General features: G+C 40.1%; 1 protein-coding gene across 1 annotated transcript in view; it reads left to right on the top strand.

Annotated features, from left to right (window-relative positions):
* KDM4B (lysine demethylase 4B) overlaps positions 1–19,945 on the top strand; it is a gene marked incomplete in the record, with an annotated part of 3,340,808 nt that overhangs the window by 2,535,767 nt on the left and 785,096 nt on the right. The window contains 1 exon segment of the mRNA XM_044054047.1: positions 515–725. Within this exon segment, the coding sequence (XP_043909982.1) occupies positions 515–725 (211 nt within the window).

The raw sequence follows: 19,945 nt of genomic DNA, 5'->3' as shown, positions 1-19,945 counted from the left end.
ATTTTATTCTTCCTTTTCTGAATTTGCTTACATTAGCTTTATGGAAACTTTTGTGAAACATGCATGTTGTGTACACAGTTGTGTATAGAATTGTGTATATTATAAGTAATAGACGTTTAAAATGCTCTTTGAGTTGGATGTGTTTTGTTGATTGCATTTCATTTATATTGTATGCTTTATTGTAGTGTCAGATAAGTTCATGCCGCAGTTTTCATATTTTTACCATTGTGATTTAAATTCAGATGCAGTACTGTCTTTGTAGTGAATTACTGTACCTATGCAAGTTTGCATCTCAAGTGAACTGTTTTTGCCTAAATAAGTACATATACTTTAAAAATTGAGCTTACTTTACTTATGGTTGTTGAATCAGTAATCACTGAGGTGAAAATGACATTTTTAGCTTGCACAGTTTTCTTTGGCTCATTTTTGCCGTATGTATACATCAGTGATATTTGTTTATGTAAATAACTTCTGTCATTTTCCATTCACTGTGTATTTTCTTAACTTTTGGCAGCCTAATAAAGTTCCTCAGGGGTCTGCAGTAGAGGGCACCAGTTCGGTTACACACTCCAAATCTGGACGAAAGACTAAACCTTTGATTCCAGAGATGTGTTTTACCTCCATTGGAGGGAACACAGAACCAATACCATCCAACTCTTACATAGATGAAGATGGAACATGCTGCCTCATTTCCTGTGCCAAATGCTGCCTACAGGTTCATGCCAGTAAGTGTTTTCTTTGCTTCCGTCATATGAGTAGCTATCCCTTTTTTACTGTACATCTTAAATTATGTTGTGAATAATATGGAAACTTCCTGAAACAGAGCTGCTGTTTTGTGTAGATCCATCTCCACTAAATCCAAATGATTACTATTTACAGAGAGATGTGATTGATTCCAGCTGTTCAGAGTCACTACTTTGGAAGGGATTAACATAATTTAGTGCTTTGTATCGACTGTCTAGAAATAACTTAAAGCCTGCACATCCAAAACTGACGAACTATACATTATACATGGCTAAATTTGTTGCTGCTAAAGAAAGAAAGCTAGCTAGCTTACCCCTGCCATGGCTGCTTTGGTAGCAAAACTATTGTGTGGGCACATTTATCTAGCAGTGCTTTTACAGTGACCTTCACCAAACTAGAATCTAAATACCATAAAACTGCAAAGTCTGCTGCTACCTTACCACACTATAATCACTACTGTACAGTCTTGACCAAAAAAGCCAAAGCCAAAAAAGTCTTCATCAGTCAGGCTGCTTTCAGCTGTCACAGCCTGGTAAAGTCTGTAAGTTCCCATGCAGACATACCTGCTATCCTGTGCAAACAATAGTCTCCTAAGACTTCAAATCTTTGATCTTCATTTCCCTTTCCCTGTTAGCTGTAAAATCCAGTAGTTTTTTTGAAGATACCACTTTTCTGTTTCTCAAAGTCAAAATCTGGAACCAGACTATTTACTAGCATCCAAAAAGTTTAAATTGTGTTAAACTTCCGATTGTTAGAAGCTGTCTTGATATTCTAAAATGTTGCACATAATGACCTAACATTAGGCAAGGAATACTCTGCCTAAGTCTCTTGTGTGATCTTAAACCTAGTTAAAACCTGTTTGAGAATTTCCTTTTATGGTATTAACATTTGCTCAGTTTAATTTATTTTGCAGTTTTGAGTTACAATAGCTCGGACCTCTTTATTTATTTTTAAGTTTTATTGGATAAGTGCTTTTGTCATAAAAATGACTTCATCAAATGTTTACATTCTTTTATGTAATAATGTAGGCCATCATTAGCACTGCCACCCTCCTTTATTTATTTTGTTAACCAAGCGGGTAAACTGTTTTTTTTTTTTAAACCTTTTTGAGTCATGATATCACCTCATAGTACAAAATACTCAGTGCGGTTAATGCGAAGTACAACATTAGAATAGTGTCAGAACAGTTCTAATTCACCTTTAATGTGGTGGTTGAAGATTAATGATAATTCATTATTAGCTGAGAAAGTATTATAAAACAGGTACAATTCTGTAATAGTATACAGTATTTACACATGGTTGAAGTGCTGCATATCAATGTACATAGCATACAATTTCATGTAATGTATTATCAGGTAAGGATGAGTAGTTTAAACTTTTAGCCTATGTCACAAAAACAAGTACAAATAACTTTCTGTTGTAGGTGTTCTTTAATGCAGTTTTAACCGCTCCTAAAGTTTTTTTTTGTTACTTCATTTGGCATAGTGTTCCAGGTGGCATTCATCTAAAAAAAATTGTTTAGTTATTTTTAATTTAATTTTATTTTAGATTTGTTAACTGGGAAAAATCCAACAGGACCAGGTCCATTTTCAATGGAAGCCCGGGGAGAAAAGCTCCACAATTAACGTATAGTAAAGTAGTTATGACAGAGGTAAAACAGACATAAAAAAACAGGTCAATTATAAGTGCACACATACAGATAATTGTACACAATGATTCAACTGTGATTAGTAAAGGACCGAGACTTTTGATAAAGAGTTGTATATAAAGTACAAGTAACCTGACAGAGATAATGCTAGTCTTTGAATAACAATTACATACAATTTGCATTTTAAATTTTGCTTCTATTAAGGAACAGAGAAGGAAAATAATATAACTTGGGCATCCAGATTATAAGGAGGAAAGTCAGATCTATAAGAAAGCGAGAGCCTAGAGTTTGAGTTGTAAAGAGAAAGGAGAAGGGAAGTCAGAGGAGACTGCCATGTAATTCATGGGCAGATCCAGGTTTTCCTGAGATGTGCTTTGAGTAGTTTTTTGAATTGTGTGTTTGTTGTAGTAGAGGTTTTTAGTGGGGAGGTTATTCCATTTTTTTGGCTATGATATGGGAGTATAGAGCTTTGCCAGCAGTATTTTTGGCAGTTGTAATACTGAGGAGAGGTTTATAAGAAGAGCGAAGAGGGCGACTGGTAGAATAAAGTCTTAACAGCTGTGTTAGTGCTGGAGTTTTTATCTGATTAGTTTATGATAAAGGCACAGGTAAGTTGTTGGTGGGCAAGTAAGTGAGAAAATTCTAGCCATTGAATTTCTTTTAGTGCCTGGCAGTGGTGGGCTCTAAAGGGAGAGCTGGTGGCAAATGTGGCAATTTTATTTTAACATGATTCTAGCTTGTCTAGGTCTGTTTTTCTAATATGGGTTAGGATTGGTGCTGCATATGTAAGTGTTGATAAAAGGTGGGTCTGAGCTAGGGTGAGTCCTGCTTTATCTGTGAGAAAGTTTTTGTGTCTGTAGAGTGTCCCCATTTTCTTATGAACCTTCTGGATTGTTTGTGATATGAATATCAAAAGATAGGTTATTATCTATTTCTACCCCTAGGAGTTGAGTATGGGTTGATGGTGAAATGATAGTGCCATGTCTGGATGTGATGGAGAAAGTTAAGGGAGTAGATTTTGTTTTATTAGGGGTGAACAGGAGTAATTTGGTTTTGTTGGGGTTGAGAATGAGTTGGATGTCAGTGATCCAACTTTCAACAGCAGAGAATGATTCTTGGGCCAGTTTTTGTAAGGTGATAATAGATGGGGCTGTGCAAATTAGAGTAGAATCATCCGCATACTGAATTAGTGTGGCTTGTTTGGAAGAAGTATGTAGTTTGTAAAAACAGAGAAAAGTAGTGGACCCAGTATAGAGCCTTGTGTTGGGGAGAGGAGAAGATAGTTTGTTTTGCCATTGGACAGCTTGTTCTTTGCCAGATAAGTAACTTTTAAACCAAGAGATAGTAGAGGGAGTGAAGGAGAGTGAATCAAGAGCATCTAGTAGTTTGGGATGTGAGACCATGTCAAAAGCTTTAGAGAGATCTAAAAAGATAAGCGGATACATAGTTATTGTTATTTCTGTGATGATTTACTTGATTGGTGAATGATAAGAAGAGCTGAGGTTGTGCTGTGTTGGGACTGGAAATCATGTTGAGTGAAGGAGAGAAGATTATGTGAGCTCGAGAACTGTATAAATTGCAGGTGTATACATTTCTGTAGAAGTTTGGACAGCGGAGAAAGTATAGCTATTGGCCAGTAGTTGGAGAAATCATAGGATTTTCCACCTTTGTGAAGAGGTATGATGTAGGCTATTTTCCAAAGTTTTGGTACATAAGCTTTCTGAATAGACCTGTTTATTAGGATCAAGACAGGATATGATAGGGAGTCAGCTGCTATTTTTAGAATGTTAGCAGGTATACTGTCTGCTGCAAGAGTGGTAGGTTTTACGCAGAAGAGGAGGTTTTTTTTTATTTTAGATGTGGGGACAGGAGAGAGAGAGAGAGAGAGAAGGATGGATTGTTTTTTGGGTGTATGGTAGGGTTATTTCTAGAATTATCTGAAGTTGTAGTGTGAGAGCTATTAGTATTAGATATTCGGGTTGACAGAGTTTGGACTGAGTTAATAAAATGATAGTTAAGCTGGGAAGCTATATATTTGTTGTTGTTATTGGGGCTGGAGGGGGCAGGGTGGTAATTTTGCCAGGTTTTTAACAAGGTGTTGATGCTGTGCCAGAATATTTGGGGATTTTTTTGAGTATTTGTTTTGGAGACCTAGAAAGTAATTTTGTTTATCTAGTTTTGTCTGTTTTTTTTGGCTTGGTTCCTAATTTGCTTATAGTATTGTTTTGTGAGATTGAAGTTGTGTTTTTTTCCATTGTTTCCATGCCTTGTCTCTATTTTTTAGTAGGGCTCTTGTGTCCCTACTCAACCATGGAGCATAATTTGCTTTGGCTTTTACTTTTCTAATTGGTGCCATTGAATTTAGAACCGCAATGAACTTGTTGAAATATTCGACTGCTAGATCTAGGTCTAAAGTTCTTAGAAGTTCCTAGTTACATTGCTTTAGAATGTTGTTTAGGTTGTCTGAGTTTAGACTGCAGTCATCCCTAATTTGTCTGTAGATTATAGGCTTTGGTATATTGATATGTTTCCTTAGGAGGAAAGTAGGGAGATGATCACTAAGTCAGTCTTGTAAGCAGTCAGTCTGATAGTGATGTTTGGGGCTGTTCATCAATGTCCAATCAATAATGGTTTGTTTTTGGGTCTTTTTGTTGATTCTGGTGGGCTCTTGCGTTAGTTGGGTAAATCCATAGAGGTTAATGTGGTTGGTAGGATTGCTGGAGTTACAGGCTAGCCAGTCAGTGTTTATGTCACCTAATAGAATTGTTTCTTGAGGATAATTCTGACTAAGCCATTGAAGGATTTCTTCTATGGTAAGAGTGTTATTTCCAAGAGGAATGTAGCTGCAGAGGATGTTAATTTTTTTGTCATTATTTAGTGCTAGTGTAGAGCCTATGGTTTCTGCATTTTGGAATATTGGTAAAGTGGTATGGAGTGGCTGGAGGTTTAGCATGTCTTTGAATGAATTGCTACCCCACGACCCTTCCTTACCTGTTCTATCTAATCTTATGATGATGTAACCTGCTGGGAGAATTTCTTCGCTGGGGAAATGTGGTTTTAGCCATGACTCGGTAATAGTAAGTATGTCAGGGGAGTAAGTGCGTTATAAATGAATGAAGGTCAGGGAGTTTGTTGCAAATGATTAGTAGATCAGATTGTGTTTTATTGGGAGGGGAAGTGAATGGGGGTCCTGGATTTGGGTGTATGTCACCTGCGATAAGGAGTGTTATACTGAGAATAAGAATGTGCTTAGTACTGTGCATTAAGTTTGAGAGGGATACATAGACTGCTCTCCTATTGTCAGCATTGGTAGGTGGGTCTTACTAGTGTGTAAAAAATGCTACTGTTAAATAACGTTGAGCAGATTTTAAAGTTTATATGGGTAATGGTGTGCATTATAGTGTGTGTTGTGTGATAGGAGGTGCTGTGTAGGTTGATGGATGTAGTATAGGTTAAGGATGTGAGTGCTAGTAAGAGCAATGGTAATAGGATTAGCATTATAAGGATCTGGTAGGAGAAGGAAGATATAATGTAATGGATGAGGAAAGGGGAGGGGGTGGGCTTGGAATCTAAAAAATGGGGTGGATAGGTGGTGAAGTGTCTTGGGGTGTGATCAGTTAGCTGAGACAGTTTATTGGTGCTAGTGGGCAGTCAGATGAATGTGGCTAGGTATAAGTGTAGGTGTAGTGGGGGGAGGGTGAGAATTGGGCGTAGTGTAGGGGAGCGAAGTGAGCCCAAGCGTAGTGAGGGTGAACAGAGCAGGGCTTCCCCCCCAATCCCAGCTATCACGAGGTAAGAGAAATCTAACAATCAGCCAGGTTACAGTTTATATGGGGAGATTTTCCAGGGCTGCTACTGGGTTTAGGCATAGGCTGTTTTGCTAGAAGTAGCGATGGCAGCCTGGTTTAGTGAAACAAACTAATTTAAGGGGCTGGGAAAGGCTTTTAGAGACTCAGGACTGAGTGAGCAGTCATGGGATTCCAGGGGTTGCTGCCGTTCAGAGGCAGCTTGCTCTCAAGGGGTTACAGCCTAAAAAGTAATTACACGTAGTTATACACTTCAGTTAAAAACTTGTATGCATACTTTTATAGTCTCAGTTTCGGCCGTTTTATGTAGAGGAAATTTAGGGGCTGTGTGCCGGTAAAACACAATTGCAGAGACCTGGGACGTTAGTGGCACAGCAGGAGGCCAGGCAGTTAGGCTATGGAGTGGAAAACAGAGAAGGGAAAAGTTTAGTGTAGTCAAAAAGGTCACCATATAAATGGGAACATGCCCAAAATTTAGTAATAAGAATAAAAATATACAAGATAGCTTTTTATGTACTTAACATTGTGTGTATTGAGCTCATTGCAGTCTTATTTCCCTTCCCTCTTCTGAAGCCTGTTTCTTTAGTTTAATCTCATTTTGATTTTCTGCTGTGTACTTATCTTCTCCTTTTTAAATTTGTCCTTCAGTTCGGTTTCCCCAGCCTTCTCCTCAACCTGTCATACTGCTACCTCATCTCTTTGATTATCTTCTCCAGTCCCTCTAGTGCAAGCTTTCATTGTCTTTATAAACTCTACTTTCCATGCACTTTCGTCATGCATACTTTATCTTCATATCAGTAACTTTTCATTTTTTTTTACCTGCTTCATATTTCACATATCCTCCCTAGATTATGATCTACTCATCTCTCACTTTACCCTCTTTTATTTTTTAGTACAGCTTCCTTCTAACCCTGTAAGTCCTGTCTGTCTTTACTCACTTATCCTGGATCAGTCTCATAGTGTTCACATTAGTAAGTGTGATACCTCTCTCTGTGACCTGTGTCTACATATTCCTACTCTGTTTTCTACATACTTCCTTTCTACATTCTTATTCCTCTCTCTTTCACTACAGTTCGTTCTGTTCACATTAACTTCTGCTCTATTTTCTAAATGTCCATATTTAATTACTTTTATCTTATGTCTGTATGCTTTCCTCTTATCCATTCATTCAGTTCCCCTTAACATCACAGTGTATCTATTGTGCATATTTCTATTACCTTTATTCACATCACTTCATTGATGAATTGTCACCATCCACAGCTTTTCTTTATATATTTTGTACTACTTGCCAGGCCTTGTTTGAACAAGTGCATTTTTTATGTAATATGCTTTTGAAAATATTGTTTCATAACCGGTACCATATTTCTATTAAACTGCCTTAGGTTCATTTATATGATTGTATACTATTCCCTACACACTTGCTTTAATTTACTTTTTATCTCATTGTTGTGTGTATTGCTTAATGTTATAAGAGGTAGTCAGTCTTTGATAACCAGTTGGACTGTTTGCAGCAGGCCATTAGGATCTCTTGAGTTGATAAATCTTTGTCATGCTCTTTACCTTCCTTCCCCAAATCCCACTGTGTATGTCTCACCTTCACGTTCCAGCTCTTTATTGCCCCACAAATGCTTGTCCTTGAACAAGCATTACTTAGGTTTTGATTTCATAAGTTCATAGATCTTTGAGGCTAGTGACCACAAGGGCCTTTTTAAGGCTAACCATGCATCCCAAATCTCAGACAAGTTTTTTTTTTTTTTGCTTGGAAACATTTTGTCTGCCTTGGCTTTTTTTTTTCAGGACCAAGTGTCACAGAGGTGAGCCACTTATTTCCTTTTGGTTTTAAACTTCTGTTGCTGCACTTTTAGCTGTTTTCCCCTTGATGTGTAGAGTCTTAGGTCTGCAAGTCCATCATGCCTAAGCCATTGATCTCTAAGTTTGCTTGCAGTAGGGCCATTTCGTCCACTGGTGAGCATATACTGTGTTGATGTTCAGAAGTGTAGCTAGGGGGGAGTGAAGGGGACTAATGCCCCCGGTGGTGCGAGTTGTTGGGGGACATGATCAAGAGTTGCTGATCATTCGGTAGTGCAGCACCTACATTCATTTCTTTACTAGCATTTCTGAAAATACATCCATAAAGATGTGTTTCAAATAGTATAGGTGCATGATATTCAGTCCTGCCTATTGCAAAGAGACCTGATATTCTGTTTGGACCTCCAGGATACCTACCTTTACACCAAGAGGCTTTTTTGCTTCTGGGTTAGAGCCACTCACTATCAAGAAAACACCCTGCCCTTTTGTCCACAGGATATGCACCAAGTGCACTGTGGAATTAACAGCTCAGCAGAGGCTGCAGGAAGATGAGCTCTTCCCATACTTGGATGACTTTGACTATTGCTGTAGCATCTTCAGACATACTGGTCCTTTACAGGGAATGTCTGCTTAGGATTTTCATGTCCCACAGATTTAATGTCAGCTTCAGGAAATCCCAGATACAACTCTCTCAGTGCACTGCAATTATGTTTTTCTTTTCTTGGATAGCAGGACTTTCCTTCCCTCAGAAAAGATGCATGTGTTTCAGATTTTATTGCACAATATTTCTTCCCACCAGATTACAGTGGAATGTTGCAACCAGACCACTGTGGAATATTGAGACAAAGTTTTATGCCATATAGCACCAACAACATTCATGGTGCCCCGTACCAAACTGCACATGAAAATTAGCAAAGGTTTGTATGGATACAGTGAAGCTGGTATAACCTGCTACTTTTATAACTGATCCACATCACCAGAATGTGTACAGTTAAGCCAACATCACCAGTTCATCATCATCTTCTTTCGACTGTTCCCGTTAGGGGTCGCCACAGCGGAACATCTGTTTCCATTTCTTCCTGTCCTCTGCCTCATGCTCTTTCACACCAACCACCTGCATGTCCTCTCTCACCACATCCATAAACCTTATCTTAGGACTTCCTCTTTTCCTCTTACCTGGCAGCTCCATCCTTTGCATCCTTTTCCCAATATACCCAGCATCCCTCCTCAGCACATGTCCAAACCAACGCAATCTCGCCTCTCTTGCTTTGTCTCCAAACGGTCCAACCTGAGCTGACCCTCTAATATACTGATTCCTAATCCTGTCCATCCTAGTCACACCCAGTGCAAATCTTGACATCTTTAACTCTGCCACATCCAGCTCTGACTCCTGTCTTTTCGTCAATGCCACCGTCTCCAACCCATATAACATAGCTGGTCTCACTACCCTCTTGTAGACCTTCCCTTTCACTCTTACTGGTACCAGTCTGTCACAAATCACTCCTGACACTTTTCTCTACCCATTCCACCCTGCCTGTACTCTCTTCTTCACCCCTCTTCCACACTCACCATTACTCTGAACTGTTGACCCCAAGTACTTAAACTCATCCACTTTTACCAACTGTACTCCCTGCAACCTCACCATTCCTCTACCCTCCCTCTCATTTACACACATATATTCTGTTTTAGCCCTGCTGACCTTCATTCCTCTCCTTTTTAAAGCATATCTCCACCTCTCCAGGGTCTCCTCAACCTGGTCCCTATTCTCACTACATATCACCATGTCATCTGCAAACATCATAGTCCACAGGGCCTCCTGTCTAATCTCATCTGTCAACCTGTCCATCACCAGTGCAAATAAGAAAGGGCTCAGAGCTGATCTTTGATGTAATTCCACCTCCACCTTAAACGTATCTGTCACTCCCATCGCAGTCCTCACCGATGTCACACTACCCTTGTACATATCCTGTACCACTCTTACATACTTCTCTGCCACTCCCGACTTCCTCATATAATACCACAACTCCTCTCTAGGCACCCTGTCATATGCTTTACTAAGTCCACAAAGACACAATGCAACTCCTTCTGACCTTTTCTGTATTTCTCCAACAACACTATCAGAGCAAATATTGCATCTGTAGTGCTCTTTCCTGGCATGAAACCATACTACTGATCACTAATCATCACCTCCCTTCTTAACCTAGCTTCCACTACTCTTTCCCATAACTTCAAATTGTGACTGATCAATTTTATCCCTCTGTAGTTACTGCAGCTCTGCACATCACCCTTATTCTTAGATAGGTACAAAACACTTTTTCTCCACTCCTCAGGCATCCTCTGACTTTCCAAAATTTCATTAAACAATCTGGTTAAAAATTCCACTGCCATTTCTCCTAAGCGCCTCCATGCTTCCACTGGTATGTCATCTGGGCCAACAGCCTTTTCATTCTTCATCCTCTTCATAGCTGTCCTTACTTCCTCCTTGCTAATCTGCTTCACTTCCTGATGTCCAACATCACCAGTTACTTTCCCAGATGATCCACATCACCAAAATGTTCATGGTGGCTCCATTCTGACAACCTTACCATTGGCATTTATTTTTTTATATTCTTGCCGCTATGTATGTGATAATCACAAATGCATCTGCACTTGGTTGAGCAGAGAGCATTACAAAGAGCAGAGTGGCCAGGGGAATATCAAACCTAGCAGAATCATAGATCATCTCAACATGCTGAAAATGAAGATGATACTGTTCACATTGAAAATAAAGATATTTCAAGGCAACCTAACTCAGGAAATAATGTCCATCCATATAGACAACACAGAAGTAGTTTAGTGTGTCAGCAAATAAGAAGACATGCACACTTACCACCTGTGTAGAGAGACCATGACCTCTGGCAGTGAGCAACCACTTTTAGTATCAGTCCATGTCTCAGGACAGGCCAGTATTCTGGCAGACAAGATTCAGCAAGTGCTTTCTTCTTTCCATGAGTAGTCCCTAAGGCATATGGTGAGGTAGAAGCTGTTTCATATGTGGGGATACTAGTCAGTGACCTTTTAGTATCTCCAGAAAACATGAAATTTCACTAGTACTTAGCAATGGTTCCTTCCTCACCTGACCAGTCAGGGTATGCCTTAGTATAACAGTGGCCTACAAATTTCCTGTAAAGACTTTCTCTTCCTCCCACTAGTGACCAGATTCATCCAGAAAGTGTTCTTATTTTACCCCCTTTTGGCCACAGTCGACAGTTTTTTTTCAGTACTGGCATACTTGGAGAGTAACCTTCAACTTGGGCACTTCACAACTCTTATCTCAACACCTCAGTCAAAGTCAATCTTGATGCATGCTCAGAATTATTTGTCTGGTTTCTTCAGTTCCACTCATAACCTATAACCCAGAATTTCCCCAGAAAGTAGCTCACATTCTTCTGCAAAATATTTTCAAAAGAAAAACTTACAAGAACTTAGACATATATTTCTCTAAATGTGCAGAAGCCAGGACCTTAAAATCTTGGTAGCTCTCATCCCAACTGGTAGTGTATTTGACAAGATTTGAGGAAGCGTTGCTGTTTGCACTGTCCTACTTCTTCTTTGGGTTCCATGCCTGAGAACATCACGAGAACATTGGATTTGACTACTACTTCTGATCTGACCCCTCCTAAACTGAAAACTTCTGGATCTGACTCGCGCCAAGTCATGCAAGATTTAAATTATGGGTTCTGAGAAACTTTCTCCTCATCCTGTCTACTTCTGTTTCTGTTAAGCTCCTAGATGACTTGAGGGATGAAGAGGTTTAAGGGTGGATGGGTGCCCTACAAGGTGTCTCTTGCAAGAATGATGAGTGCATTCTGGAAGTAAAATGCTCAGCAGGGAATTTAGATTTAATTTAGGCAGGGTCAGATCTGAAGTAGTAGTCAGATTGGATGTTCTTATGATTTGATCTGATCAGATCAACGCTTCCTCGAGTGTTTAGTTTTTTTCAGCTGCCTCTCTCGTTGTAGACTGTGAAGATTTCTTGGATGAGGAGGGAGCTCCAGATGAAGAGGAAGACGTGGAGGGAAGTAATCCTTTTAAGATTAGTTTGTTGTTGCATTCTACTAGAGCCTTGTGGTTAAATCCAACACAAATATTACAATTGGTAGTAAAATGACTTTCCCCAAGGCGGTAGACACACTCAAATTGAGTGTCTGAATTAGGCATTTTGTGCCCACACAAAGAGCACTTCTTGAAGCCAGTTGGTTTATTCAACATTTTAATATAACACCACAATAAGAAATGTATACAAGTCAAAGTAGAAAAAGGCAGAAAAGTGAAATGCCAGCAGTGGTAATGCCAATCCCTGGGAGGTAAACAGCAGAAAGAAATAAAGAAGTACCAGCAGTGGTTTGTGGAAGAAGTTAGGTTAGTTGCAAACACTTCCAAGCAAAGATCCTAAATCTTCTAGACTTAGTTATATGTTTGGGAGCTATACATGTATCCTCCCATTGCTACATTGTGAATTGCTTATTTAATGTCTTTCTAATCCTTTCTAAATGCCTCTGACTGATTTCTATAGGTATCATGCAGTATCCCTTTTTTAACAATAACTTCTGTTCTGTGTTCTACTAAAAGCTCTGCCAGCGCTGCTTTTTCACTTGGATCCCCCATCCCTTTCTTTATGCCTAAACTCTGATATCAGTCCTTGATAGGGAAGGTGATCTCTAGTCTGCATTTGAATTCTTGGCCTCTTCCCATTCTATTATTTTTCTGTCTCTGTTTGATCCCAATACCTTGGTTCTTTTGCCAGTTTCCTCCAGTAAATAAATTCCAATCCACTCTTGTGTGTTCTCTATACCCTTGATTGTAGCCTTCCCTATCGTCATAATCTCCTTTCTCCATTCTGACGTTGGCTTAGTTCTTGGAACACTTTCTGCTACTTTATCAATATAATAATCTGTATGGTTATTGTTATTCCCCTTAAGGATCTACATCCAAAATCCCAGCCTCTCCTTATTTTTTGAGCTTCTCCCTGTTTCATCATCTCTTTCCATTTCGAGTTACAACTTTCTGCTTGTGCTATGGGTAGGAGTCTTAACTGTGTAGCTCTGGAGTAAACCTTCAAATCAGTTAATCCCAGTCCACCTTGTTCTATTGGAAGCATCAGCTTATCCCACTTGAATCTTGGCTTCATTCCCCCCCCAGTTAAAATCCTTCAACTATTTATTAATTGCTGTTTGCATCTTCTCCTCTGGTTTATAAAATATGCCTGACCAGTGTGGAAAAACTAAAGGGTCTAAAAATATGTTTCACTACTTGTATCTTGCTACCCATATCCATGCAACACTGCTCCCAATTTCTCAGTTTTATTTTCTTCTGTTTAGTCCCTCCCCACATATCCTTAGCTGCCCTAACACAATCCTTTTTAACCTATATTCAAATGTACTTCGTTTTATCATGTCTCCATAAATTTGGGTATTGTTGAACCAATTTGTGTGTGGTACATAGTTATGGCTATTGGCTTTGTTTTATTACATTAATTTTGTATCCTGAAAAGACTTGAAACTGTCTTGGAATGTCCCACAGCACTAAAATGCCCTTTTCTGGTTTTATCTGGTATAAAATATTAATATCTGCAAATAAAGCCAACTTTTCAAGATTAGCATACCAATTATGTACTTGAATTTCTGAGTCCATTATTTTCTTTGCCACTGGTTCTAAATACAACAAAAATAACAAAGGGGAAAGCTGGCACCCCTGCCTGGTTTGTGTTCAAACAGAGCTCAACAGGTATCACTTAAATTTTCGCATTTGATCCCATACACACATACACACACACACACACACACACACACACACACACACACACACACACACACACACACACATATATATATATATATTTGTGTGTGTGTGTGTGTGGGTATGTATATGTGTGTTTATATATATATATATATATATATATATATATATATATATATATATATATATATATATGTGTGTGTGTGTGTGTGTGTATATATATATATATATATATATCTAGGTTCATAAGTGCGTACTAGGCTAATGGCTCGGGAGCCTTTACAAGTCGTGCTGCCCGACCTTGGTTCTCAATGCCTCTATCAAGTAGAGCCACTGGAGTGATCCCCGGGATGAACTTTCTATTTCCCATCCACTCATCAAGATTTCTCTTGAAGAGGGCCAGTGAGGTGCTCTGCTTGACATGTATGGGAAGTCTATTCCAGAGCATGGGCAGACTCTGGGTTATGAACCTGCCCCTACAGCATGTTTTGTTGATTGTGGTAATGAGGTTGAGGGCTTTGGAGGGTGTGGTGCAGAGGGATTGGAATTTCTGTAGATGTAGCATTTCTAACAGAGCTTGGTCAGACATGGCTTTGTAAGTCAAGCAGAGATTGCCTATTAGTAGACAGAGAGTAGCTGGAGCTTTTTGTGTCTGTCCCTGTAGGACATGTGTTTAAGACCTAGGATCCTCTTTGTGAGGTACATTTGTGGCCTTTCCACCTTTTGCATGTGTCTAGAGAGGTACATGCCAAATGGGGCATTATACTTGATGATTGGCCTAATGAGGGAAGAGTAGAGAGAGGTAATGACCTCTTTCTTCCTGGATGCAAAACCCTTGGTAATGAGATGTGCCACATAGAAGGACTTTCACACTGGCAATGTGGTGGTTGAAGGAGAGGTTGCAGTCAACCTGTGTCCCCAGATCTTTTATAATGCCTTCCATGTTTAGTGGGCTCCCATCCGTGTAGTAATTAGTGGGAACTGAGTTTTTCCCAAAGGGGATGACAACATATTTTTTGGCATTAAGCTTAAGGCCATGGTTTTGACACCAGTCATTGTTCTCAGTGTGGCCTTTCTGTAGGATGTCTACATCACTTGAGGAGTTAATAATGGCTCCCAGCTTGCAGTTGTCTGTGAATTTGGTCAGCCAGAGTTCCTCCGTGTTGGCTTGGACTTCTGAGAAGTAGTTGCCAAACAGGAGAGGACCCAGAACCGATCTCAGGGAGACTCCACTCGTGACTGGTTGGCAGTCTGACTTGGAGTCTGCTGCTTTTACACTGTGGGTTTTATCTGTGAGCCAATTTGCAACCCACCTAGTGATATAGGGGTTGATGCCTAGTTTGGTGAATTTATCAATAATTCCTGAGTGGGAAATGGTATCAAAGGCCTTGACCAGATAGAGGTAGGCTGTGTGAACTGCCTTGCCCTCATCCACAGCTCTGGTGACTGACCGCAGTTTCTTCCTTCTGTTATAGAGTTTATTAATGGCAGGGGACCACCAAATTGGCTTCCTTTTTTTGGAGGAGAGCATCTTGGTTCTGTTGGGTATGGCTTGTTCCATGCATTTATGTATGTGTTTGTACAGTGTATTGGTGTATGATTTGGCAGACATGCATCTATTTTCCATTGACATAGGTGCCATGAAGTTAGCCACCTCTGTTTTTAGGAGCCCAAAGTCAGCTTTAGAGAAGTTTTTCATTGTGGTTACCTTTGCGGGGGGTGTATGTGAGATGTTGATTTCCATGGTGATTAGATTGTGGTCGGATCTAACCAGGGAGGAATTGACTATTGGTGTAGAGCAAAGGTTGCCCATGTTAGTAATAACCAGGTCAAGGATGTTGCTTCCTCTAGTGAGGCTAAGAATGATCTGATCCAGGGCATTGGAATTGATGAATTCCAGGAAGCATTGGGCCAGTGTATTTGTGCATGAGTAGTTTTCTCAGTTGATGGAGAGGTAATTTGAAGTCACCTAGTATGAGAGTGTTGAGTTGGACCCTAATAGTTTCCAGGGTGCTTAGGATAGTAGAGTGAGAGTCTTGGGATATGGTTGGGGACCTATATCAGGCTATGACCTGAATCGCCGTCTTACCCAGTGTTAGTTGTACCTGAAGTATCTTGGTGTGTTATGCTGGGCTACTAGTCTGGAGGTGTGTATATCCTTTATGAATATGGAGACATCACCTTTGGAGCTTCGGTCCATATTCTGGGGCTGAAAGATGTGAAATGAGTTATAGCCTGGTAGAGCAGGGGTGCTTTCTGCTCCTTTAAACCAGGTCTCCATTACAGCACAAATGTCGATGTTCTCCATTTTGAGGAGTGCTTCGAGCAAGTGCATTTTGAGATTTAGACTTCTAGCGTTGAGCAGCATGACCCTCAGATTGCATTTATTTATAGCTATTATGATGGTAATTTGATCGTTGGAACATCACCTAAAAATGGCACTGTAGGGGTGGCAAGAGCTATAGCCAGTATCTGGAACTCCCATGGTGACAGATGCAGGCCTTCTCTGACAAAGCATTGAGGTATGTCAGTCATGTCATCCAAAGCAGGCAGATACTGGATCCCCTTAGAATGTCACCAGAAACTTAGCCAATTGTTGAAGTCCGTCATTTTCTGCTTGCACTGCGGTATCGTTTTGGGGCGATGGTAGGATGCTGCTCAGGACTAGGGTCATACTTGCCTGGGCCACATAATCCAAGAGCTCCTCCACATCTCTTTTCATGCAGTTCAGGGAGGTGCCTCTCGGGTCATTCACACCCACATGGACAGTGACAGAGTCATACTTGTACTTGTTGTGGAGTGACATGAGTGCGTGTGCTGTGTGTTGGATTCTGGCACCTGATAGCTGTTACCTTCTCCTTGGTCAACCTGTTGAGTGGAACATCAGTGTGCCTCACTTTCGAGTCTCCTATGATTAGTGTATTGGGCAAGCTGTTTTGCCTTAGGGGCTTAGGTTGAGGGGACACACTGTGTAGGTGAACTGTATGTCTTGTGGTCTTGGCTTGAGAGTGCATAGCTTCCAATTTGGATATATACGTGCATCTCTCACAAGGGTGAGTGTTGGGAGATAAGAGGAGAGGGTTGTCTGTGTACACGAGGCAGTTGCTACACTGCCTCAGAATGCCCAAGTGCACCAGGTTAATAGGAGAAAGCACAGGGAACTGACCTTTAGACATGCCAGGAGGGATGGTCCTTATTAAAAAGTACTGGAGCTGCTTCCTTATATATTCCTTTTGCAGGAGAAGTGCCACTCAGAGTCTGAGTCTGTACAGAACACTGCCAAACACTTGAGGGGAAACTAATACGTAGACCCTGAAAATTTAAGGATGAAGTATTTAGGCAGATATTCTGAAGTTAGAAAGAAATCAAGCAGTACTTACTGAAAAAGTAAAGAATTAGCTTGTCAAGAAAGATGAAAAGAGGAGAGTCACATGAATGGCTACTGCCAGGCTACTACTAATGCTGGTCTCAGAACAGCTTCACTCTGTTGGGATACAGTACTGCTTTGCTTCTTCTCTCACCAGAAGCAAAATGTTAGCACCAATCCCAAGAAGAGAGAAGCAGGCCATGGCCTGTTTGGTGATGTACAGTCTTGTCCCAGATGATGCAAGGGTCTGCAGGCTTTTGTAGCCTTTTTCTAGTAGATGCCTTGAATAGCAACTCGAATAGTCAAGTACGTTAAGCACAGACACACACTCTCCAATGAGAACGAGTCAGGAATCAGTGCACTCTGCTCCTACTCTCACTAGGATCAGAATATAAGCACAGATTCCAAGCTGTCACCTATAAAGCAGTTAAGCTTTCTGGTGTTCAGCAGTCTCCAGGAAATAATGTAACTGCAATCCTCCTCTCACCAGGAGAAAACAGAAGCACTAATCCCAAGATGACTACTGAGAGGCAGAATGTGGGTTCTCCAATAACTGGTGGTCTTGCAAATGATGCTTAAAGGTAAGATGAAAAAATGGTTTATCTTAAACACTGCAGTGTGCACTAGATTTAGATGTGAAAGTAGGTAACTTAAGTTTTACCTGTCTAAAAAGTTAAGTTTAAGTGGAGAGTCACTATTTTTAAAACAGCAGGCTAGATTGAAAGGAGGTGGTCACTTTTGTATTCTGGTACTATGGAATACAGTAGGATGGCCAATAAATTTAAATAGTTGAAGGGGAGTGATTTCACAAAATGATAATTTTGTGCTTACACCAGCCAGTAAAAGCAGAGAGGAAATGAGATATATGATCATATTAGCATAAGGGGCAGGCAACTATAAAGACATTGGTATTTAAGAACACAACAGTAACCGGGTGGGAACATTTCTGTCTGACTCACAAGAGACAGAGCTGTGGTGACTTTTCAAGTTTTAATATGCAGTTAAAAGCAGAATACAAGTAAAACACAGTGTAAAGAAAACAAATCACAATATACAAAATAGAAAAAGGCAATAAGTAATACAAAGTACAACAAATAAAAAGCAAACTAACTTTTCCCTCACAGCAGACTGTGGCAGAGTCTGTGTGAGCCTTTCCAGTAAAGTGTGTGTGTATATATACATACATACATACACACACGCGTACATATATATATATATATATATATATATATATATATATATATATATATATATATATCATTGTGCGTGTGTAGGACATAAGTCCTAACCCTGGACCAAACAGTTCCTCTAGCCCCAGTCCCCCTGTCACTAACAACACATCTAACCATAAATACCTCAAATTCTTTACCATCAGTGCCCAAAGTTTAAGAAATAAAGTAACCCACTTCCATGCTTGTTTAAACCACAATCTATCTGACATTGTAGCCATCTCAGAAACCTGGTTAAAACCTCATATTGGTGACTCTGAAATCCTCCCTCCTGGATTCCAATCCCTCAGACACGACTGCTTAAAAAGAAAAGGTGGTGGGGTAGCCTTAATCTACTTTAACCTACTATCCATCACTCCCTACCTCAACCCTATCCCTCCATTCAATAATGCAGAACTCGTAATAGGCCTACTAAGATTAAATAGCCACAAAAGCATCTGTATCTTTGCCCTCTACATCCCCCCTGGTAACAACACCACTACTCTTGAGGAAATTCTCCTCTGGATCTCTACTAATATTAAGTTTGAGACCATCATACTTGGAAATGTAAATATCGATTGGAATCACATCAACAACCCTAATCCCACCTTACCAATCAATCTATTTAACTATACCCAACTAATTAACTCCATTACCAGACCCAATAAAACAAACCCCCAGGTACCACACTCGACTGGATCCTAGCATCCCATCCAAATAATGTCTTAAACTCTGGTATTACACCCGACCCTATAGGAGATCATTTGCCAGCTTTCATCCACCGAGCTACCCACTCCTCTCACTTACAGCAATATATTCAAACTCGTAACCTCACAAACGTTAATCCAACTACCTTTTCAGACACCCTAAAACAAACTGAAACCCCCTAAAACTCTTCCACTAGACAACACCGTAGAATTTTTCAACTCAACCTTCTTAAACATCCTCAACTCTCTAGCTCCACTAAGAACCAAAAGAATAAAAACCAAAATGCCCCATGGCTAACCAAAGATACCAAAAAACTTATGCTGCAAAGAGACAAATCCTGGAAAACATACCATCAAAACAAGCAGCCTGATAAGTTTCTTAAATATAAACAACTCCGCAACCTTGCTAGAAAAACAAATCATCAGAGACAAAAAGTCCTACTATATTAAACTCTAGTTTAATCAATCAAAAAGCCCAAAACAGTTCTGGAATTCCATTAATTCTGTGCTCAACCCAGGTACCAAAAACAACCCCTGCCCAGACTCCAGCAAATCTGATCCTGAAATAGCCTCTCTGTTCATCTCCTTCTTCACCAACTCCATAGCTGAACTAACCAAAACCTTCCCTAACAATAATTCTTCCCCTCAGCCTATCCAACCTCCCTCATCACCCTTACAACCGTCTGCTCCCAATCCTCCTCCAGTATTCAAGCATAAACACCATATCAACCTCCCACATGAAAAATTTACTCTCTAAATTAAAACCATGCTCCAATGCCCCTGACAATATCCCATCCTCTTTCCTAAAAATTGCCGCAGATGGTATTGTTCTCCCCATTAGCTTCCTGATAAATAAATCGGTGCAGGTATCTTATGTG

The sequence above is a fragment of the Protopterus annectens genome, chromosome 13.part0 (genome assembly GCF_019279795.1).
Source record: "Protopterus annectens isolate FY-2018-M chromosome 13.part0, PAN1.0, whole genome shotgun sequence".
Classification (NCBI taxonomy): domain Eukaryota; kingdom Metazoa; phylum Chordata; order Ceratodontiformes; family Protopteridae; genus Protopterus; species Protopterus annectens.
Note: the sequence above shows the minus strand (reverse complement) of the source record. Positions and strands in the feature narration are given on the sequence as shown.